Here is a 24,660-nt window from a genome sequence, read left to right as displayed (position 1 = left end):
GTGACTCCACTTTCAAGGAGCTGTGAACCTGTACTCCTAGATCTCTTTGTTCTATAACTCTCCCCAACGCCCTCCCATTAATATTACATCAAACGATGAATACCCCAAGTAATTAAGCGATTGTTTCTTGTGTTTGCAGCACTGGCGAGAGTTTGGCCCACACGCTGAATGCATTCATTGAACTTATGGAACATGGAGTCGTCTCCTGGGAAACCCTCACCCACATTTTCATTAAGAAGGTGAGGCTCTGGCTTCCTGTGAGACGTGGAGATCGCTAGGGGGCGCTGTCACTAGTAGTAGGCTCCACCACTGGTTTAGGCCTCTGATCACAGATTGGCTGGTTACTGGTCAGTGTCTTTATCGAGTTGGCCCTGTAGCTCCAGATGTATCCTCGTTAGAAATGTGTCTCTGTGCCAATTCTCAGTGGAGTCAGCAGGCAGCCTGATACACCATCGCTTAATCAGTGAGGTCCATTTTGCCCCATGGATACCCATCTTCTACCACCCTGGTAACCCAAACAGCCCCATGCTTGATAAGTGGCACCCACGTTTTGTTGTGACACTGAGCCATGGAGACCAGGAGGGCCCCCAAGGCCAATCACCGGCCTGTGCTGAGTTAGCTGCCCTCAGTCGCCGGTCCTGACCCTTTGCTTAGCTGTGGACCTACCCACACTGGCAGATTGCATTATCTAGCTGGCCGTTCTTCACGTGCGAGTTGAGAACGTGAGTCTATTTGACCAGGGGGAGCATCACTGCCAAACCCCACCCCCTTCTCACTGGTCGTCCCTTCATGTACACTTCCAGTAGTGGGGGGGGTGGCGGTGGTCAGCACATTGCGATCGAGAGCAGGAACCCTGTCACTGTCACTGGGAGCCAATTGGGGTTTGGCTGCACGTGGGCAGGAACGCAGCGTTAGTCTGTTGTGTCCCATCCGTGTTCCAAACAATGGCTCTGGAGCGGGAACGTCGCCGGGTTTGCCGAGCGATTGGATGGTTCTGTGCAGTGTGATGTCTGAGGGATTGGTTTGCAGCTCGATTATTGATGGGAGTGTAACCCTCCACCGTTCCCTCGTTCCAGGCGGCATTCCCCAGCTGAACAACCCAACAACCTAGGCAGCCGTCCGCTCTGCTCTTTGTCCAGCTGCAGGGAGGTGTGGGAGATCAGTGGAGCGACTTGTGCTCTAATGTTACTCCTGACGTGTGGGGATCTGTCTGAGGCTGATGGTTCCTCACACGGGGAATTGGCACCAAGCAGTGCCCGTCTGTTTCAAGGTTCAGAGTGTAGGCGTGTCGCTGTGTCTCTGGTGTAACCACAGCACCGTAGAAAAACAACCCCAAACAGATCAATACCTGCCTTCAACCAGCCAAACAGGAGCTGAGTGAATGAGCAGTTAATCTGTTAGCCAGGAGAACTCCCCTGCTCTTCTTTCAGCAGTGCTGTGGGATCCTATACGACCACCTGAGAGGGCAGATGGGGCCTTGGTTTAACGCCTCACCCAAAAGATGGCACCTTCGACAGTACAGCACTCCCGCAGTACTGCACTGGAGTATCGGCCTAGATTTTGTGCTCAAGTCTCTGGAGTGGGACTTGAACCCTTGACCTGTTGACCCAGAGGTGAGAGTGCTACCAATTGAGCCAAGCTGACAGTAAGGTCACACCCTTGACTGCATTGTTCAGGAGAGGTGTTGAATGCAGGCCAAGAGCCCCTGCAGATTGATGGAGAAAACTGGGAGAACAATTGCTCCTTTTTCATGTAGTGAGGGAGGCAGAAGTTAACTGGAATTAATGGTATCTGGATTAACAAGGTTTTACTGTGCACCAGTACCTGCTCCATGTGGGCCCCATCCCAGAAATGATGCAGGAGACGCTTTGTGATGTCAATCAGGTTCAGGAGCTGCTTCTCCATGACCCAAGAATGTCACACAGATGTCAGTGGGATAGATGTCATGGGTGATGGGGCTGAAGTCGCCCCTCTTCCCAGAATCATAGAAAGGTTACAGCACAGAAGGAGGCCATTCAGCCCATCGAGTCCATGCCGGCTCTATGCAAGAGCAATCCAGCTAGTCCTGTGCCCCTGCCCTATCTCCATAGCCCTGCAATTTTTTTCCTTTCAAGTACTTATCCAGTTCCCTTTTGAAGGACATGATTGAATCTGCCTCCACCACCCCCTCAGGCAGTGCATTCCAGATCCTAACCACTCACTGTGTAAAAAGTTTTTCCTCATGTCACCTTTGCTTCTTTTGCCAATCACCTTAAATCTATGTTCTCTGGTTCTTGACCTTTCCGCCAATGGGAACAGTTTCTCTCTATCTACTCTGTCTAGACCCTTCATGATCTTGAATACCTCGATCAAATCTCCTCACAACCTTCTCTGTTCCAAGGAGAACAACCCCAACTTCTCCAGTCTATCCACGTAACTAAAGTCCCTCATCCCTGGAATCATTCTAGTAAATCTCTTCTGCACCCTCTCTAAGGCCTTCACATCTTTCCTAAAGTGCGGTGCCCAGAACTGGACACAATACTCCAGTTGTGGCCGAACCTGCATTTTATAAAGGATCATCATGACTTCCTTGCTTTTGTACTCTGCCTCTATTTATAAAGCCCAGGATCCCGTGTGCCTTTTTTAACTGCTTTCTCAATCTGTCCTGCCACCTTCAATGATTTGTGCATATATACCCCCAGATCTCTCTGTTCCTGTACCCCTTTTAGAATTATGCCCTCTAGTTTATATTGCCTCTCCTCATTCTTCCTACCAAAATGTATCACTTCGCATTTTTCTGCGTTAAATTTCATCTGCCACGTGTCCGCCCATGACACCAGCCTGTCTATATCCTCTTGAAGTCTATCGCTATCCTCCTCACTGTTCACTACCCTTCCAAGTTTTGTGTCATCTGCAAATTTTGAAATTGTGCCCTGTACACCCAAGTCCATGTCATTAATATATATCAAGAAAAGCAGTGGTCCTAGTACCGACCCCTGGGGAACATCACTGTACACCTCCCTCCAGTCCGAAAAACAACGGTTCACCACTACTCTCTGTTTCCTGTCCCTTAGCCAATTCTGTATCCATGCTGCTACTGCTCCCTTTATTCCATGGGCTTCATTCATGATGACAAGCATATTATGTGGCACTTTATCAAATGCCTTTTGAAAGTCTATATACACCACATCAACTGCATTGCCCTCTTCGACCCTCTCTGTTACCTCATCAAAAAACTCTATCAAGTTAGTTAAACACGATTTGCCTTTAACTAATCCGTGCTGGCTTTCCCTAATCAATCCACACTCATCCAAGTGAATGTTAATTCTGACCCGGATTATCGTTTCTAAAAGTTTCCCCACCACTGAGGTTAAATTGACTGGCCTATATTTGCTGGGTTTATCCTTACGCCCTTTTTTGAACTAGGGTGTAACATTTGCAATTCACCAGTCGTCTGGCACTACCCCGGTATCTAAGGATGTTTGGAAGATTATGGCCAGTACCTCCGCAATTTCCACCCTTACTTCCCTCAGCAACCTAGGGTGAATCCTATTCGGACCGGGTGACTTATCTACTTTAAGTACAGCCAGTCTTTCTAGTACGTCTTCTTTGTCAATTTTTAGCCCATCCAGTATCTCAACTATATCTTCCTTTACTGAGACTCCAGCAGCATCTTCTTCCTTGGTAAAGACAGATGCAAAGTATTCATTTAGTACCTCGGCCATGCCCTCTGCCTCCATGAGTACATCTCCTTTTTGGTCCCTAATCGGCCCCACCCCTCCTCTTACTATCCGTTTACTGTTTACGTGCCTATAGAAGACTTTTGGATTCCCTTTTATGTTAGCCGCCAGTCTATTCTCATTCTCTCTCTTTGCCCCTCTTATTTCCTTTCTCACTTCCCCTCTGAACTTTCTATATTCTGCCTGGTTCTCACCTGTCATAATACCCCCTTTTTCTGCTTCATCTCACTCTCTATCTCTTTTGTCATCCAGGGAGCTCTGGCTTTACTTGCCCTACCTTTCCCCCTCATGGGACTGTATCTAGACTGTACCTGAACCATCTCCTCTTTAAAGGCCACCCACTGTTCAATTACAGTTTTGCCTGCCAGCCTTTGATTCCAATTTACCCCGGTCAGATCTGTTCTCATCCCACTGAAATTGGCCCTCCTCCAATTGAGTATTTTTACTTTAGAGTGGTTCGTGTCCTTTTCCATAGCTATTCTAAACCTTATAATACTATGATCACTGTTCCCTAAATGCTCTCCCACTGACACTTGCTCCACTTGGCCCCCCTCATTCCCTAGAACCAAGTCCAGCAATGCCTCCTTCCTCGTTGGGCCAGAAACGTACTGGTCAAGAAAGTTCTCCTGAACACATTTCAAAAATTCCTCCCCCCTCTTTGCCCCTTGTATTATTACTATCCCAGCCTATATTAGGATAGTTGAAGTCCCCCGTTATCACTACTCTATGGCTTTTGCACCTCTCTAATTTCCCTGCAAATTTGCTCCTCTATATCCTTCCCACTAGTTGGTGGCCTAGAGAATACACCCAGTAGTGTAATGGCACCTCTATTGTTTCTTAACTCTAACCAAATAGATTCTGTCCTTAACCCCTCAAGGACATCCTCTCTCTCCAGCACTGTGATAGTCTCCTTAATCAATACTGCCACCTTCTCCCCCCCCCCCCCCCCCCCGCCACCTGCTTTCTTCCCTATCTTTCCTGAACACCTTGTATCCAGGAATATTTAGTACCCAATCCTACCTTTCTTGAGCCAGGTCTCCGTTATCGCTACAACATCGTATTCCCATGTGGCTATTTGCACCTGCAGCTCACCAACCTTATTTACCACACCTCGTGCATTTACGCACATGCACTGCAAACCAGTCTTAGACCTTCTTGTACTCTCTCTTAGTCTGATTCCACCTAATACTGTATTATTTCTTACTCTAATGCTATCTGTCTCTCCCAATCCTTTGTGCACCTTGTTTCTCCTTTCTAATGCTACATCCTGGTGCCCATCCCCCTGACAAATCAGTTTAAACCCCTCTTTTCCCCCCCCCCCACCTCAGCACTAGCGAACCTCCAGATGTCTCTCACATGGCGAGTTCCCAATCTTGGCCTCGCCACTGGGGGAGACCACTAGTAGAGGCAAGATAGCGCTATTTTCCTCGGCCCCTCCGATGAGAAGGGAAAGAGGGTAAGTCTGAAGCCTTTTTATTGCTACTGGTTTGATTTCAGGGTGGGTTCTTGAAGTTGTGATGGGGACTGATTTGCACAGTGAGTGAGGACATTGCTCTTTCACCTCTGGGACTGCAGTTCAAATCCAGCCCAGACCAATGACATTCTCACTTGTTTGCTTTTCCTTTCAGTCTCTCTTTCTCATTATGAAATAAAGATGCTCCGTTTCAATCCGGTTTCCTGGGGGTTTGGGCCCATTGGACAAATCAGCAATCTCACCAGATGGACCACTGGTTCAGTGCGGGCACTTTTCTGGAGTTGGACTGAGGGGCATTGTTGGGACAGTGTAGAGGGAGCATTACTCTGTATCTAACCCGTGCTGTACCTGCCCTGGGAGTGTTTGATGGGACAGTGTAGAGGGAGCATTACTCTGTATCTAACCTGTGCTGTACCTGCCCTGGGAGTGTTTGATGGGACAGTGTAGAGGGAGCTTTACTCTGTATCTAACCTGTGCTGTACCTGCCCTGGGAGTGTTTGATGGGACAGTGTAGAGGGAGCTTTACTCTGTATCTAACCTGTGCTGTACCTGATCTGGGAGTGTTTGATGGGACAGTGTAGAGGGAGCTTTACTCTGTATCTAACCCGTGCTGTACTTGCCCCTGGGAGTGTTTGATGGGACAGTGTAGAGGGCGCTTTACTCTGTATCTATCCCGTGCTGTACCTGCCCTGGGAGTGTTCGATGGGACAGTGTAGAGGGAGCTTTACTCTGTATCTAACCTGTGCTGTACCTGATCTGGGAGTGTTTGATGGGACAGTGTAGAGGGCGCTTTACTCTGTATCTATCCCGTGCTGTACCTGCCCTGGGAGTGTTCGATGGGACAGTGTAGAGGGAGCTTTACTCTGTATCTAACCCATGCTGTACCTGATCTGGGAGTGTTTGATGGAACAGTGTAGAGGGAGCTTTACTCTGTAGCAAGCCATGGAAGTGTTTGGTGCCCAAAACAGTAAGTGCTCCATCCCCAACATTCATGTTCCTCACCTTGATTAGCATAAATGAACCAAAAGAACAACACAAGCACGGTGACAGGCCTGTGTGTGCCACACTGCAGCGCTGTAACCTTTAACCTCACTAACCTATTGACCTGTTGTGCACATGTCCGCCTGTGTGTGTAGATTGCAGGTTTTGTGAACAAGTCTGCGATGGATGCCTCGATCCAGCAGTTGTCCCTGGCCATCCTGGAGAGCATGGTGCTCAGCAGCAGCTATCTGTTTCAGCTGGTGAAGAACGAGGTCCCCCTGGACAGGCTCATCTCTCACCTACAGGTGTAAGTAGCAGCAGCAAGACCAGATGGCAGGGCAGATCTGGAGTGCATCTGGCCCAGGAACCCTGCTTTCATTTTCTAGAGTCTGTAGATACTTTAAATTCACACTTTCTGTCTGGCAAATAGTAAGGACAGCTATGGATGAGGGTCTTTCCTGTTGTCGACCTTGGCGAGCTCTGGGCCTGTGGCGTTGAATGTTGGGCCCAGGTAAGGTGAACACCCCTTTGGTATTGAAGTGTACCGTCCCCTTTTGGAGGTGACCCTCCAGTTGTTTTGAGAGATGAAGGCTGGAGAGCAGAAGTCTGCTTTCGACCTGCAGAGATTAGGCTGAGGACACGCGTGAGTGCACCTTATGTTCACACACGTGTTCGGGCCTGCTCGTGTGGGCACGCCGTCTTCCAAGGCCTGTTTTTTCCGAGGTCCGTGCCCTAACCAAGGCAAAAGATGGCTGCCCTCTTCCCACCATTTTCCAAAGCTCTCTCGGCCAATGACTAACGATGATTCCTTTGTGCCAAGTAGAGCAAAATTCACAAAATGCCCAATAACTGAACTGGAATAACTGCAACTGTCAGCAGTGTTCATGAGGTCAAGGGTCACCCCATCCCTTCCATCACTTAGTAAACCCAACCCTTCTTGTTGAGTTGAATAGTATTATGGGATGGCCCTGATTCTCAGTGCACTCACATTGTGTTCTGTTTAGTTGCCCATGCACTGTTTATTTAAACGTATCTTCCCAAATATCTCCCCAGTTCTCCGTCACGCAGCTCACCACCTCAGGGTCTGTGTATCCTTCCCTTCCCTTCTCCTTTCTCGGTCCTTGCCCCCACAGTGAGGCAGCTAAGATCTGGAGCGCTCAGGGCCAGGCACGGATTCGAGTCCCACTCGGTCCAGCTCCCGGCCTGAGTCGTGTTGAGCAGGGAGCTGCTGGACAGGGTCTCTGGTATCTCCCAGGAAGCAGGAGGGAAATCCAAGGAGAGAGTCACGCCTGGAAACCCGGAACTCTCTCCACAAAAGGCCGTGGATGTTGGGGGTCAATTGAAACGTTCAAGACTGAGATCGATAGATTTTTGTTGTGTAAGGGCATCGATGGATATGGCTTAACCTCAAGCAACAGTTTAACCTCTGACTCGCTGTGAGCAATGCCACGGGTGACTTGCTGTGAGCAATGCCACGGGTGACTCGCTGTTATATTTTTACATCGAATTTACAGCACAGGAACAGGCCATTCGGCCCAACTGGTCTATGCCGGTTTTAAGCTCCACGCGAGCCTCCTCCCAACCTACTTCATCTCACTCTATCAGCATATCCTTCTATTCCATTTACACCTCCTTTGGACCCATCTTTTGTTTCTTTACTTGTCCCATTACCACCCTCCTTGCCTTGCACCATCGTTCCTTTTGTCATTTAATCACTCCTGCCCTCCACCCTATCACAGACCTTCCCTTTTGTTCTTCCCCTCCCCTCCTCTCTCTCCCCCACTTTCCTGGGCTCTGTACTTGCTTAAAAACTGTTAAATCTCGAACTTCTTCCAGTGCTGATGAAAGGTCACCGACCTGAAACATTAGCTCTGTTTCTCTCTTCACAGATTCTGCCTGACCTGCTGAGTGCTTCCACCATTTTCTGATTTTATTCCTTCTATTCCTTTCTCCCTCGTGTTTATCTAGCTTCCCCTTAAATGCATCTATACTATTCACCTCAACCTCTCCATGGGGTAGCGAGTTCCACATTCTAACCACTATTTCTAATAGTTTGCAAGTTTTCCCTTGAGTGCTTCTCTTGGGCATCTCCTCTTTGGCTGATCCCTGCCTTTTCTTTTCTCTGCAGGACAAACCAAATGATCCAGACGAAAGCAATGGCACTGATCATCGCCCTGTTACTGAGTTCCAAGGACGACGAGAGGAAGGTAACCTTTGAACCTCCAGTGTTGGTAGCGGCCCTCTCTAACTGGGCACATCGTTCCTCACCAGCTCCACGGCGCTAAACTGCTTGCAATTCAGCACGGACTGGCATTTCATTGTCAGGGAGCCCACTTGAAAGGGTGGTGTTGGCAATCAAAATGCCCCACTGCTGCAGTAGAGGGTGTTATTCTAGGGTTGGGGCTCAGGCAGGTTGATGGAGAGAGAAGGGAGAGATTTACTGTGTATCTCACCATGTGACACCTGACCTCATTCTGAGAGACTTCTGTCAGCAGTAATGTTTGATGGGTACATTCGGTGCCGTAGCAGACAGAAGGAGAATGTGCCCAACACTTCCTCAACACCCATCAGTGTTCCTTGCAACACTGTATCCTCCAATGGCTCTGCTATGTGTGGTGCTGATTGATACAGGCTGGGAAGGTTGCAGGTTCAATCCTTACTGCTGGACAGTTCTGTCACAGGGCATGTGATATTGGACAGTCCTATCACAGGGCATGTGATATTGGACAGTCCTGTCACAGGGGATGTGATATTGGACAGTTCAATCACAAGGCATGTGATATTGGACAGTCCTGTCACACGGCATGTGATATTGGACAGTCCTGTCACAGGGCATGTGATATTGGACAGACCTGTCACAGGGGATGTGATATTGGACAGTTCAATCACAAGGCATGTGATATTGGACAGTCCAGTCACAGGGCATGTGATATTGGACAGTCCTATCACAGGGCATGTGATATTGGACAGTCCTATCACAAGGCATGTGATATTGGACAGTCCTGTCACAGGGCATGTGATATTGGACAGTCCTGTCACAGGGTATGTGATATTGGACAGTCCTGTCACAGGGCATGTGATATTGGACAGTCCTATCACAAGGCATGTGATATTGGACAGTCCTGTCACAGGGGATGTGATATTGGACAGTTCAATCACAAGGCATGTGATATTGGACAGTCCTGTCACACGGCATGTGATATTGGACAGTCCTGTCACAGGGCATGTGATATTGGACAGACCTGTCACAGGGGATGTGATATTGGACAGTCCTATCACAAGGCATGTGATATTGGACAGTCCTATCACAAGGCATGTGATATTGGACAGTCCTGTCACAGGGCATGTGATATTGGACAGTCCTGTCACAGGGCATGTGATATTGGACAGTCCTGTCACAGGGCATGTGATATTGGACAGTCCTGTCACAGGGCATGTGATATTGGACAGTCCTGTCACAGGGCATGTGATATTGGACAGTCCTGTCACAGGGCATGTGATATTGGACAGTCCTGTCACAGGGCATGTGATATTGGACAGTCCTGTCACAGGGCATGTGATATTGGACAGACCTGTCACAGGGGATGTGATATTGGACAGTCCAATCACAAGGCATGTGATATTGGACAGTCCTGTCACAGGGCATGTGATATTGGACAGTCCTATCACAGGGCATGTGATATTGGACAGTCCTATCACAAGGCATGTGATATTGGACAGTCCTGTCACAGGGCATGTGATATTGGACAGTCCTATCACAGGGCATGTGATATTGGACAGTCCTATCACAAGGCATGTGATATTGGACAGTCCTATCACAAGGCATGTGATATTGGACAGTCCTGTCACAGGGCATGTGACATTGGACAGTCCTATCACAAGGCATGTGACATTGGACAGTCCTGTCACAGGGCATGTGACATTGGACAATCCTATCACAGGGCATGTGATATTGGACAGTCCTGTCACAGGGCATGTGATATTGGACAGTCCTGTCACAGGGCATGTGACATTGGACAGTCCTATCACAGGGCATGTGATATTGGACAGTCCTGTCACAGGGCATGTGATATTGGACAGTCCTGTCGCAGGGCATGTGATATTGGACAGTCCTGTCGCAGGGCATGTGATATTGGACAGTCCTGTCGCAGGGCATGTGATATTGGACAGTCCTGTCGCAGGGCATGTGATATTGGACAGTCCTGTCACAGTGCATGTGATATTGGACAGTCCTGTCACAGTGCATGTGATATTGGACAGTCCTATCACAAGGCATGTGATATTGGACAGTCCTGTCACAGGGCATGTGATATCGGACAGTCCTGTCGCAGGGCATGTGATATTGGACAGTCCTGTCACAGTGCATGTGATATTGGACAGTCCTGTCACAGTGCATGTGATATTGGACAGTCCTATCACAGGGCATGTGATATTGGACAGTCCTATCACAAGGCATGTGATATTGGACAGTCCTGTCACAGGGGATGTGATATTGGACAGTCCTATCACAGGGCATGTGATATTGGACAGTCCTATCACAGGGCATGTGATATTGGACAGTCCTATCACAAGGCATGTGATATTGGACAGTCCTGTCACAGGGCATGTGATATTGGACAGTCCTGTCACAGGGCATGTGATATTGGACAGTCCTATCACAGGGCATGTGATATTGGACAGTCCTATCACAGTGCATGTGATATTGGACAGTCCTGTCACAGGGCATGTGATATTGGACAGTCCTATCACAGGGCATGTGATATTGGACAGTCCTGTCACAGGGCATGTGATATTGGACAGTCCTATCACAAGGCATGTGATATTGGACAGTCCTATCACAAGGCATGTGATATTGGACAGTCCTATCACAGTGCATGTGATATTGGACAGTCCTGTCACAAGGCATGTGATATTGGACAGTCCTATCACAGTGCATGTGATATTGGACAGTCCTATCACAGTGCATGTGATATTGGACAGTCCTATCACAAGGCATGTGATATTGGACAGTCCTGTCACAGTGCATGTGATATTGGACAGTCCTGTCACAAGGCATGTGATATTGGACAGTCCTATCACAGGGCATGTGATATTGGACAGTCCTGTCACAGGGCATGTGATATTGGACAGTCCTGTCACAGGGCATGTGATATTGGACAGTCCTGTCACAGGGCATGTGATATTGGACAGTCCTATTTTTCTTGGCTAGTTAATGTCACTCGGGGCACCAGAATTAACCTCAGCCTCCTGGACTAGAGAAGGGAGCAACGAGCCATGATACCTGCTCCTAATTGCTATCCAGTGACCCCTGCTGTGTGTGTACACATACTTGTACACATACATGTACACACATCAGATCAGTTTTGTTGTGATGCCCCACATGGTCAGATAGCCTGCCGATACTCAGTGTCAGGACTTACACATGAAGAATGGCCCTTTTTGAGAGATAGTGGAGAGCTGACAGTGTCTGTGGAACTGTTTCCCAGCAAGAGTCTGGAGTCGGGGGGGGAGAAAGTCTGGGAAGGGAGGGGTTATAACAATTTGGAATTCATCGATTATCCTTAGTGTATCGATATTTTAATTCTATCAAACTGCAGTCAAACCCTATTCTCATTCAGCAACCTACCCACATATAATGTCTGTTCCTGAGTGTCTTTAAAGTTTGTTATTTTTTTCTCTCTATTAGGAAACAATGGAGTTCCTCAATAAAAGAAACCTCAGGCAGTACATTTTCAAGGTAAGGCATGCTCGCATTCGCCATTATAAGTGGACAGTCCTATCGCAGGGCATGTGACATTGAACAGTCCCGTCACAGGGCATGCGATATTGGACAGTCCCGTCACAGGGCATGTGATATTGGACAGTCCCGTCACAGGGCATGTGATATTGGACAGTCCCGTCACAGGGCATGTGATATTGGACAGTCCCGTCACAGGGCATGTGATATTGGACAGTCCCGTCACAGGGCATGTGATATTGGACAGTCCCGTCACAGAGCGTGTGATATTGGACAGTCCCGTCACAGGGTGTGTGATATTGGACAGTCCCGTCACAGGGCGTGTGATATTGGACAGTCCCGTCACAAGGCGTGTGATATTGGACAGTCCCGTCGCAGGGCGTGTGATATTGGACAGTCCTGTCGCAGGGCGTGTGATATTGGACAGTCCCGTCGCAGGGCGTGTGATATTGGACAGTCCCGTCGCAGGGCGTGTGATATTGGACAGTCCCGTCGCAGGGCGTGTGATATTGGACAGTCCCGTCGCAGGGCGTGTGATATTGGACAGTCCCGTCGCAGGGCGTGTGATATTGGACAGTCCCGTCGCAGGGCGTGTGATATTGGACAGTCCCGTCGCAGGGCGTGTGATATTGGACAGTCCCGTCGCAGGGCGTGTGATATTGGACAGTCCCGTCGCAGGGCGTGTGATATTGGACAGTCCCGTCGCAGGGCGTGTGATATTGGACAGTCCCGTCGCAGGGTGTGTGATATTGGACAGTCCCGTCACAGGGTGTGTGATATTGGACAGTCCCGTCACAAAGCGTGTGATATTGGACAGTCCCGTCACAGGGCGTGTGATATTGGACAGTCCCGTCGCAGGGTGTGTGATATTGGACAGTCCCGTCGAAGGGCGTGTGATATTGGACAGTCCCGTCACAGGGCGTGTGATATTGGACAGTCCCGTCGCAGGGCGTGTGATATTGGACAGTCCCGTCGCAGGGCGTGTGATATTGGACAGTCCCGTCACAGGGTGTGTGATATTGGACAGTCCCGTCACAGGGTGTGTGATATTGGACAGTCCCGTCACAGGGTGTGTGATATTGGACAGTCCCGTCACAGGGTGTGTGATATTGGACAGTCCCGTCACAGGGTGTGTGATATTGGACAGTCCCGTCACAGGGCGTGTGATATTGGACAGTCCCGTCACAGGGCGTGTGATATTGGACAGTCCCGTCACAGGGCTTGTGATATTGGACAGTCCCGTCACAGGGCGTGTGATATTGGACAGTCCCGTCACAGGGCGTGTGATATTGGACAGTCCCGTCACAGGGTGTGTGATATTGGACAGTCCTGTCACAGGGCGTGTGATATTGGACAGTCCCGTCACAGGGCGTGTGATATTGGACAGTCCCGTCACAGGGTGTGTGATATTGGACAGTCCCGTCACAGGGCGTGTGATATTGGACAGTCCCGTCACAGGGTGTGTGATATTGGACAGTCCTGTCAGAGGATCTCTGCTGCCGCTATCTTTGGGCTTGCCTCAGACAACATCCTGTTCGGAAATGCTGCGAGACAGGGATGTGGATAAACCCCTGTTATAGGGCACCATGTAAATGGGAATGTACCGTGGACATTGAGCAGGAACGGGTTGTTTAACCTGGTGGTTTAGGTCGACAGTTTAAACTGGGATTACTGCTTTACAGGCTTGAGGTGGCCCTCAGTGTTCTATTATTGGATTTTAACACTGCCCTCTCTCTCTCGCCATCTGGAAGCTGGGATGACCCTCCCTCCCAAAGGCATTTCCTTTTATTGGAGAGTAGGAATGGAAGAGTTGCATTGAATCCCAGGATTGCTCCTGGAGTGAATGGCAGGGCCTACGATGCCATGGCAATGATGTTGGCTGGTGTGTTCTCAATGTCCACTTATATTGGAGCACTGATTTGCTGTTTGTTGTGTTCTCTGATAGAACATTATCCTGAGTTCTGCTGCAATGAGGGATGAGATGGCCCACTACTTGTACGTTCTGCAGTCCATTTCCCTCAACCTCCTCGAGCCCAGGATGAAGATTCCGATGGACCCTTACAACCAGGTACGCCTGTAACTGCCGGGGATTAGCAAACAGGCATTGGAGCGGAACGCCTGTAAGTCGTGGTATGGGTGCTCACAGGAGACAAACATAGAATGTACAGCACAGAAACAGGCCATTCGGCCCAACAGGCCTATGCCGGTGTTTATGCTCCATGTGAGCCTCCTCCCACTTTACTTCACCTCAGCCGATCAACATATCCTCTTATTCTAGCTTCAAAGATTTGTGTTCATACACCCCCAGATCTCTCTGTTCCTGCACCCCCTTTAAAATTGTACCATTTATTTATACTGCCTCTCCTCATTCTTCCTACCAAAATGCATCACTTCACACTGCCATGTGTCTTCCCATTTCACCAGTCTGTCTATGTCTTCCTGAAGTCTGTCTCTATCCTCCTCACTTGTTTACTACAGTTCCGAGTTTTGTGTCACATTCAAACTTTGAAATTATGTCCTGTATACCCAAGTCCAGGTCATTAATATATATCAAAAAGAGCAGTGGTCCTAATACTGACCCCTGGGGAACATCACTGTATACTTCCCTCCCCTCTGAAAAACAACCGTTCACCACTACTCCCTGCTTTCTGCCTCTTAGCCAATTTTGTATCCACGTTGCCACAGTGCTTCGATGATTCTGTCATTTTATGATCCCTCAAGCCCAGTGCTTGCTGGGCTCAGCTGGCTTGCCTCATTCAGTTTTAATGGGATGTGTTAATTCAGCAGAGTTGTGGACTGATTGGAGTCCAGCTGACAGATGGGCAATGAAAGTCTCACTCACAGTCAACTGTTGCGGGTCTCGAGTGAGCTGTGTTTGGACAGCCTTAGTCCAGATTGGAAATACAGGAATGCCTTTGAACTCGGTAACAGCATGTGGGAATGGAGGCAATCTGATCATTGTAAGGATGTTTGTACTTCAATACAACGGCCCTGGGTTGAGTAAACAATTAACACTTTAGACAATCATTGTGTGGCCCTTGGGATCTCCCTCTCCCCACCTTACCAGCTCCCTCTCTGCCACCAGGAGCCTCTGCTTAATTCCCACTTGTCATTGTATGCGCCTCTTTTTGTTTTTTTTTAGGAGCAGAGGGATATGGTACACAGCCTGCGACAAGCAGCCTTCGAGTCCGACACTGACACCTCCTCTGTCAACTGTAACACTGACCGGCGGAAATCTTTGTGCGCCAGAGAGTTCAAGAGGCTCGGATTCCCCGTGAGTTTGTGAGGCTCCTCGCTCCTTTTAAGGGGGGCTTGTGTTGTCCGAGGATTTACCCGTTAAACAGAGAGGCCCAAATTGGCCACAGTCATGTCCTTCCGAGAATGCACTGATGGAAGGAGAAATAATGGCATCTCTGCACTCAGAGTGCTCCGAATCCACCCTCTCCACAGCAGATTAACAATACTTGGTCATTTTGTTGGAATAACTATTTCCAAGTTGTATAATGAGTGGAATATATTTTTTGTTAACCTGCTAAGGCATTTGGTGCTATATTCATATTTGGACAGTAAATTAACAGTCGTGTTCTTACATTAGTATCATACGTAGGACTTGAAATGGTATTGAGTGCAGTGCCATTGGTACATTCCATGACCTATGACCTATGTCTGTTGGTGAATGATTGTCATACAGAAACTTTCAATACTGGTCATGTTATTCAGGAGTCTCTTTCTTTAAGGTAAAGTCACCCTTTCTAAGTATAAAAGAAGTAAAAAATACCTGTTGGATTTGCAGCAGCCACCTCGATGTAAAAGGTGGCTCTGGGGCCTAGCTAGATGAACCTTACCTGCTTTCCAGCTTCTCCCATCAAAATTAGTTCGGTTCTCAGGTCTTTGAAAGACCTCCAGTTGGTGCTCAGTAAGACTCCAAATTCCTTGTTTGGTGAAAGACATTCTCATTTCTCCATATTCTCAATCACAGGCCATTTTAAAAAAAATCTGATTCTTTTAATCACTGGTTCTGCACCATTGGAATTGTTCAGGTGACCAGTCTCTCTCACTGTTGTTCCTTCCATTAAGGGTCCAGGGGCAGATTCATTCATCACCCTCTTGGGAGATTGGATGGGGCCGAGTCCTTGATGAGTCAGATTCTACACGGTCTGTGGAAGGAGGGGGTTTGATGAGTCAGAAGGGCTTTTCTCATTCCTTGCTTTTGTCATCTTAAAAATGGATGTACTGCCCCAGTCAGGGCCCCTGGATGGGGAACATGGGTTCCCTCCTACACAAAATCAAACCTTGATCATGGGCCGGGCATTTTAAGTGCCAGGGTGCCCTCTCACTTGGCCTACTTCTTGTAATTCAGTCTCAGGATGTGGATGAGGCTGCCAAGGCTGACATTTATTGTTCATCCCTAGTGGCCCTGATTTGGTACAGTGTAGGCCACTTCAGAGGACAGTTAAGAGTCAACTGAAGTCACATAGTGGTAAGGACAGCAGGACTTCTTCCCTAAAGGACATTAATGAACGAGTTGGGTTTTTACAACAATCCAACAGCTTCAGGGTCACTCTTACTGATGCCAGCTTTTTAATTTCCAGATTTCTTTTTAAACTGAATTCAAATTCACAAACTGGGATTTAAACTCACATTATTAGTCCAGGCCCCTGGATTACTAGTCCAATAACATAACCACTACACCACCGGGAGGAAATCCTGTCAGCTCCTGAGTAGAGACATTGCATCCTACAGTGACGAGGCATTCTTCCATCAGAGGATGATATCATCCGAATCCCTCTCTGAGGTCACTCCCAGTGTCCATGTCTTCTCTACCTGTCTGGCGTTTTATTGATCCTGGAATCACAGTGTGATTGATGCGCCCATCAGCCGCATTAATTCATCCTATTAAATAATGTCAGCTCGGCCAGAACAGTCTGATTAAAGGCCTGTTCTCCCTGCCTTTCCCAAGAAGAGTTTTCTTTCCTCTGAGCACCTGCGGAGCTGTACCCCAGCGGCAATCGACGCCTTGAAAATCTTGTTAGCTTCTTGTCAGTAACTCTGTTGTCTTCCCCCACCCTCCCAGAACAATGCCAATCCATCACTGGACTTCAGCCGAACTCCACCCGGGCTGCTGCCTCTGGATAACATGACCTACTTTGCCTCGCGCCACCCTGATGCCTATAACCGGGTAAGTTGGCACAGTCCTATTATGTTCCAGCAGGCACTGCTTAACCCTTGCACTGCCATTCGGTTTGAATCGGCTTCACTCTGCATGGTATTAGCTTCGATTTTCATTTGTGAGGGAACTTTTTTTTTTAAAAAGGAGAGTTTTTTTGGGGGGGGGGGGAGGGGGTGATTTATTGCTCTGAGGAGGGGAGGTGCCTGGGAGAGTTGGGCACTGGGACAGTATAAAGTGGAGTGGGATGAATCATATCGTTGTATGTAAACATGTTGCTTTGTTGATCCAACAGGAATGATCCTTTTAGATAACTTTGGGGGAGACGACCAAACTCGATATTACCAACCCACAGAGAGGGGGAAAGCGGCCGGGGTTTCTTGCTGTTGACCCCCTCTCGTCGGTGGGTGGGTGTACATGGATGTTGGGGGAGGGGCAGGATACCCGTGGTCGCGTGTGAAGAAATCTCACTGGGTCAGAGAATCTGGGGGGCGGGGGAAATGATGGGAAAATTGGAGGCACAGTCCTCGTGGAGATGAAATCCCGTCTTCGCACTGAGGACACCATCCAACAGGTTGTGTGGCACTACCACCGTGCCAAATGGGATAGATTCAGAACAGATCTAGCAGCTCAAAACTGGGCATCCATGAGGCGCTGTGGGCCATCAGCAGCAGCAGAATTGTATTCCAGCACAATCTGTAACCTCATGGCCCGGCATATTCCTCACTCTACCATTACCAACAAGCCAGGGGATCAACCCTAGTTCAATGAGGAGTGTAGAAGAGCATGCCAGGAGCAGCACCAGGCGTACCTAAAAATGAGGTGCCAACCTGGTGAAGCTACAACTCAGGACTACATGCATGCTAAACAGCGGAAGCAACATGCTATAGACAGCTAAGCGATTCCACAACCAACGGATCAGATCAAAGCTCTGCAGTCCTGCCACATCCAGTCGTGAATGGTGGTGGACAATTAAACAACTAACGGGAGGAGGAGGCTCTGCAAACATCCCCATTCTCAATGATGGCGGAGTCCAGCACGTGAGTGCAAAAGACAAGGCTGAAGCGTTTGCAACCATCTTCAGCCAGAAGTGCCGAGTGGATGATCCATCTCAGCCTCCTCCCGATATCCCCACCATCACGGAAGCCAGTCTTCGGCCAATTCGATTCACTCCAAGTGATATCAAGAAACGGCTGAGTGCACTGGATACAGCAAAGGCTATGGGCCCTGACAACATCCCAGCTGTAGTGCTGAAGACTTGTGCTCCAGAACTAGCTGCGCCTCTAGCCAAGCTGTTCCAGTACAGCTACAACACTGGCATCCACCCGACAATGTGGAAAATTGCCCAGGTATGTCCTGTCCACAAAAAGCAGGACAAATCCAATCCGGCCAATTACCGCCCCATCAGTCTACTCTCAATCATCAGCAAAGTGATGGAAGGTGTCGTCGACAGTGCTATCAAGTGGCACTTACTCACCAATAACCTGCTCACCGATGCTCAGTTTGGGTTCCGCCAGGACCACTCGGCTCCAGACCTCATTACAGCCTTGGTCCAAACATGGACAAAAGAGCTGAATTCCAGAGGTGAGGTGAGAGTGACTGCCCTTGACATCAAGGCAACATTTGACCGAGTGTGGCACCAAGGAGCCCTAGTAAAATTGAAGTCAATGGGAATCAGGGGGAAAACTCTCCAGTGGCTGGAGTCATACCTAGCACAAAGGAAGATGGTAGTGGTTGTTGGAGGCCAATCATCTCAGCCCCAAGGCATTGCTGCAGGAGTTCCTCAGGGCAGTGTCCTAGGCCCAACCATCTTCAGCTGCTTCATCAATGACCTTCCCTCCATCATAAGGTCAGAAATGGGGATGTTCGCTGATGACTGCACAGTGTTCAGTTCCATTCGCAACCCCTCAGATAATGAAGCAGTCCGAGCCTGCATGCAGCAGGACCTGGACAACATCCAGGCTTGGGCTGATAAGTGGCAAGTAACATTCGTGCCAGATAAGTGCCAGGCAATGACCATCTCCAACAAGAGAGAGTCTAACCACCTCCCCTTGACATTCAACGGCATTACCATCGCCGAATCCCCCACCATCAACATCCTGGGGGTCACCATTGACCAGAAACTTAACTGGACCAGCCATATAAATACTGTGGCTACAAGAGCAGGTCAGAGGCTGGGTATTCTGCGGCGAGTGACTCACCTCCTGACTCCCCAAAGCCTTTCCACCATCTACAAGGCACAAGTCAGGAGTGTGATGGAATACTCTCCACTTGCCTGGATGAGTGCAGCTCCAACAACACTCAAGAAGCTCGACACCATCCAAGATAAAGCAGCCCGCTTGATTGGCACCCCATCCACCACCCTAAACATTCACTCCCTTCACCACCGGCGCACTGTGGCTGCAGTGTGCACCATCCACAGGATGCACTGCAGCAACTCGCCAAGGCTTCTTCGACAGCACCTCCCAAACCCGCGACCTCTACCACCTGGAAGGACAAGGGCAGCAGGCACATGGGAACAACACCACCTGCACGTTCCCCTCCAAGTCACACACCATCCTGACTTGGAAATATATCGCCGTTCCTTCATTGTCGCTGGGTCAAAATCCTGGAACTCCCTTCCTAACAGCACTGTGGGAGAACCGTCACCACACGGACTGCAGCGGTTCAAGAAGGCGGCTCACCACCACCTTCTCGAGGGCAATTAGGGATGGGCAATAAATGCCGGCCTTGCCAGCGACGCCCACATCCCGTGAACGAATAAAAAAAAATGTCACAAGGATGAGGTGAGTGTTTAACCTGGTCAGCCCATAAAAACACATTGACTTCACGGAAAACCCTCACTGTATCGAGACAGCTCTTCATTTCTGGGACAAACGCATTAGACCAGTTCCAGGCCTGTAGATCCATGAGGGACGTTCTCTCCCCCTGGCCCCTCCTGTTTTGGTCCTCTTCTCCATGAACGCTGACTAGGCCGAACTAGCATCTGACTTGGTGTAATTCTCCCTCTCGCTCTCTCTGAGCTCCGCCAAGAGGTCAGTTGTCCAATAGACTGCCCAGTGAGGTACTGAGGCATACAGAGCAGGGAGGTGCCAGATTCTGTCCCCAGGTTGTGTGGAGTTAGCTGATCCCAGCCAGGCCAGCAGAGGAGCTGCTACAATTGGCTCCAGCAGACAAAGGTTCTCGCTCCTGATGACTACCCAGAGAATCTTGCTGGAAAGTGTGTGGGTGGGTTGCAGAGGGTCGGGGGGGTGGGGGTGGGTGGGGGGTTTTGTGGGGGTGTTGCGGGTGGGTGGGGGGTTTTTATGGGGGTGTGGTGGGCGAGTGTGAGAGGGTGTTGCAGGGAGTTGGGGGTGTGTGGGGAGGTGTGAATGGGGTTGTGGGTGGGGGGGTTTTAGGAGGTGGGGTGTGTGGGTGGGCGGGTGTGTTGGGGTGTTGTGGGGGGGGTTTTGCGGAGGAGGTGGTGTGTGTGGGTGGGCGGGTGTGTGGGGTGTTGTGGGGGGATTTTGCGGAGGAGGTGGGGGCTGTGGGTAAGCAGGGGGTCAGGGGGGTGTGGGTGCGGTCAGGACAGCATTGTTCCCAGCTGACTCCCTGATCACATTTCGAGAATGTGGTACTGAAAGGCAGCCTCTGGAGCCATCCCCCAGGGCCTTGAGGGGAGGAAGTCGGAAAGGAAGGAACCAAATCTCATTCTCTGACTCTCTCCTGCACAGTTCGTCCTTGAGAACAGCAGTCGTGAGGACAAGCACGAATGTCCCTTCGGCCGTGGGAGCATCCAGCTCACCGTAATCCTCTGTGAGATACTGAAGATCGGAGACCCACGTAAGTTTAACAAAGGCCCTGTGTTGCCGTTAGTTACAGGAGTAAAGAGGTAGCAGATATTCAACCAGAGAGAGAAAGGAAGACCATTGATCCTTGGGACATTGGCTGAGTTTGCTGTGAAATGTAACTAACCTGAGGTGAATAGTGCAGTCTGGGTTAGTCCTGGTAATGTTCAAGATACAGAGAGACGTTTCACCGAGTTTCATCTTGGAGATTTACCTTTACCTCGGAGAATTGAGCTGGTTGACATGGCAACTGTGGAGAGAGTGAGCTTGATGAGCCTAAGGCTTTTTCTTACGTGATTTCTTGTGTATTTTGTATCAACTGATATGTTGATGGGGAAAACTTTCACCACCAGGAGATGGAGAGAAACATCCACGCAATGTGTTTCCGTCCCTGGACAAACGTGTTTGGTCAATAGGAATATCAGTTTTTTTAACTTAAGGTGAATTTCCAGTTTACTGAGGTGGTTGGAGGAGGGTTACAGTGCTGGGGGGATGGAACCTATTCCACCTCTTTCACAGCGAGTGTTGGCATCAAGCACGTCCAGGTCAAGAAGCCAAGCACAACTTGTGTTAGATACAGAATAAAACTCCCTCTGCACTGCCTCAAAGTGGGCCCTAAGCCTAAATTTAGAAGGGTATCACTTAATATACCCTGTGAGATTTCTGTACCCGTACCATCCATTACTGTGACCTCTCCGAATGTAATTGTCAATTTTGTGCCATTTAATAATGAGCCCATTCTTGCGCAGGATACTGACGCCATTTTTACACAAGCATTTGTTTAGTTTGGAATCAAGGAGATCGATGACCTTTGAGGCACCTCCCCACATTCATCCTACTGACTCCTGCTCCCTGATTCGGACAGGAATGTCTTAGGCTCGAGACTGTTGCTGAGATACGGGAGCCGCCCCATGACGTCAGGCTCTTGAGATCCAAACTGAAACATGGCCAATATCAAATGTTCCTCCCCAGGACCCTGAAGCCCAGCAGAGAGTGAAAACATTCAGCCCGGGCTGGATTCAATCTCAAATCCTGGCGGGGAAAGATCAAAGTTTGAGATGTCCCGTAACTACGTGGAGGTGTCCCCTCACTACTGATAACTGCTGTCCTAAGCCATTACTACCATGGCTTGTCAACCAATCTTTCCTCTTTTAGATTCTCCTTTGCTAAGTGAACAGGACTCCATGTAAGGGTTGTTACAAATTGAATAGCCATGTGGTGAAGGATAAAATACTAGAGCCTGGTCTTCAGTTGCTTCCAAGCCTTTATTCACAGAATCCATATTACCCACTGTGCACCCCCGAGATAAGCTCTCATATAAATGGATACAAGAGACACCCCGATTGATACGCACCACCTGAATATAATTAACACTAATTGATATAAACCACATGGATACAGTTAACAAGGGTGGGTTATGGGTTTTGACCGAATTGCTGCCTCCTTGGCTAATATTGTCTCCATACATTGCTCACAAGGGCTAAGGGTAACCACGCTGTAACAAATGAGCTTTGAGTGTCCATGGTGTCATTGCCTTTCCAGAACATCTCTCCTTCTCCTTCGCAGCTTCAGAGACAGGGCAAGACTTCTATCCCATGTTCTTCGCCCAGGACAAGGTTTTTGAAGAGTTCTTCTGCATTTGCATCCAGCTGCTGAAACAAGACGTGGAAAGAGATGCGAGCCACGCAGGAAGACTTTGACAAGGTAACGCCTCCGAACAGACCTCGGGCAGACTCGGTACATGGAAGGGCAGCCCAGCTCCAGAGCCCAGGATTCAGATCTTCGGTCCCTGGAAGCTCTGTCTATAGTGGGGTGGGAAATTACATTTAAAATCTTGTAAGTGTTCAAAATTATGAAGGGTTTTGATGGAGTAAATAAGGAGAAACTGTTTCCAACTGGCCTGAAAGGATGGTGGAGGCAGATTCAATAGTGACTTTCAAAAGGGAATTGGATAAATACTTGAAAAGGAAAAATTTGCAGGACTATGGGGAAAGAGCAGGGGAGTGGGACTAATTGGATAGCTCCTTTTAAAGAGCCAGTACAGGCACGATAGGCTGAATGGCCCTCCCTCTGTGCTGCTTCATTCTATGATTGAATTGGTTCATGGAGCTGAAAGGTGATGGCAAACATTGACTCCTGGACGGTCCACTCAAACACTGGACTGCCCAGTCCAACAATAGTTCAAATCAGATAGACGACAACTCTCCTTTCCCCACTGGTACTGCCGTGTGATCCAGTGTTCTGGAGGTCCCAGCAGGTCTCCTGGATCTCATTCATCATTTGAAAGGCTAAATGGTGAGTGTTGGTGGACAAATCAACCGTCCGGTTCATTACAGTCGAGCCTGATCCTGATCCTGGACTCATCAAATTTCCGTCTGGGATTACCGCATGGAGATGAAATCCTGGACAGATGGTCTTTCCACTGTCAGTCGCCCAGGGCTGTCCTGAATAAGATCAGCTGACTGCACACAGACTGGGGATTGCACCTGGAATCTAGTGACCTGCACAGCTCAGCACCACCCAGCAAGTGCACCTCTCCCCATCCCCCTCTCCCCATCCACCTCTCCCCATCCCCTCCCCCCATCCCCCTCCCCCCATCCCCCTCTCCCCATCCCCCTCTCCCCATCCCCCGTCCCCCTCCCCCGTCCCCCTCCCCCCGTCCCCCTCCCCCCGTCCCCCTCCCCCCGTCCCCCTCCCCCCGTCCCCCTCCCCCCGTCCCCCTCCCGCCGTCCCCCTCCCGCCGTCCCCCTCCCCCCCTCGACCCCTTCCCCCCGTCCCCTTCCCCCCCCCCGTCCCCTTCCCCCCCCCCGTCCCCTTCAACCCCCCCGTCCCCTTCAACCCCCCCGTCCCCTTCAACCCCCCCGTCCCCTTCAACCCCCCCGTCCCCTTCAACCCCCCCGTCCCCTTCCCCCCCGTCCCCTTCCTCCCCCGTCCCCTTCCTCCCCCGTCCCCTTCCTCCCCCGTCCCCTTCCCCCCCCGTCCCCTTCCCCCCCCGTCCCCTTCCCCCCCCGTCCCCTTCCCCCCCGTCCCCTGCCCCCCCTCCCCATCGCCCCATCCCCCGCCCCCCCATCCCCGCCCCCCCATCCCCGCCCCCCCATCCCCGCCCCCCCATCCCCGCCCCCCCATCCCCGCCCCCCCATCCCCGCCCCCCCATCCCCGCCCCCCCATCCCCGCCCCCCCATCCCCGCCCCCCCATCCCCGCCCCCCCATCCCCGCCCCCCCATCCCCGCCCCCCCATCCCCGCCCCCCCATCCCCGCCCCCCCATCCCCGCCCCCCCATCCCCGCCCCCCCATCCCCGCCCCCCCATCCCCGCCCCCCCATCCCCGCCCCCCCATCCCCGCCCCCCCATCCCCGCCCCCCCATCCCCGCCCCCCATCCCCGCCCCCCCATCCCCGCCCCCCCATCCCCGCCCCCCCAACCCCGCCCCCCCCAACCCCGCCCCCCTCCCCCGCCCCCCATCCCCTGCCCCTATCCCCCGCCCCCCCCTCCCCCTCCCTCCGCCCCTCCGTCTCCCCCATCCCCCCCGTCTCCCCATCCCCCCCGTTTCCCCCATCCCCCGTCTCCCCCTCCCCCTCCCCATCCCCCCATCTCCCCCTCCCCCACCCTCATCCTCCCCCTCCCATCCTCCCCCTCCCCTCCCCCATCCTCCCCCTCCCCCATCCCCATCTCCCCCCATCCTCCCCCTCCCCATCCCCATCTCCCCCCATCCCTCTCCCCCCATCCATCTCCCCCCATCCATCTCCCCCCATCCATA

General features: G+C 50.6%; 1 protein-coding gene across 1 annotated transcript in view; it reads left to right on the top strand.

The window, feature by feature from the left end:
* LOC137333397 (engulfment and cell motility protein 3-like) overlaps positions 1 to 24,660 on the top strand; it is a 73,816-nt gene that overhangs the window by 44,529 nt on the left and 4,627 nt on the right. The window contains 10 exon segments of the mRNA XM_067997548.1: positions 140 to 239; positions 6,330 to 6,481; positions 8,303 to 8,381; positions 11,861 to 11,911; positions 13,857 to 13,979; positions 15,054 to 15,185; positions 16,986 to 17,090; positions 20,792 to 20,900; positions 22,472 to 22,560; positions 22,562 to 22,609. Coding sequence (XP_067853649.1) covers positions 140 to 239; positions 6,330 to 6,481; positions 8,303 to 8,381; positions 11,861 to 11,911; positions 13,857 to 13,979; positions 15,054 to 15,185; positions 16,986 to 17,090; positions 20,792 to 20,900; positions 22,472 to 22,560; positions 22,562 to 22,609 — 988 coding nt within the window.

This window comes from Heptranchias perlo, chromosome 16 (genome assembly GCF_035084215.1).
Source record: "Heptranchias perlo isolate sHepPer1 chromosome 16, sHepPer1.hap1, whole genome shotgun sequence".
NCBI lineage: Eukaryota > Metazoa > Chordata > Chondrichthyes > Hexanchiformes > Hexanchidae > Heptranchias > Heptranchias perlo.
This window is presented reverse-complemented; position numbering and strand designations above follow the sequence as displayed.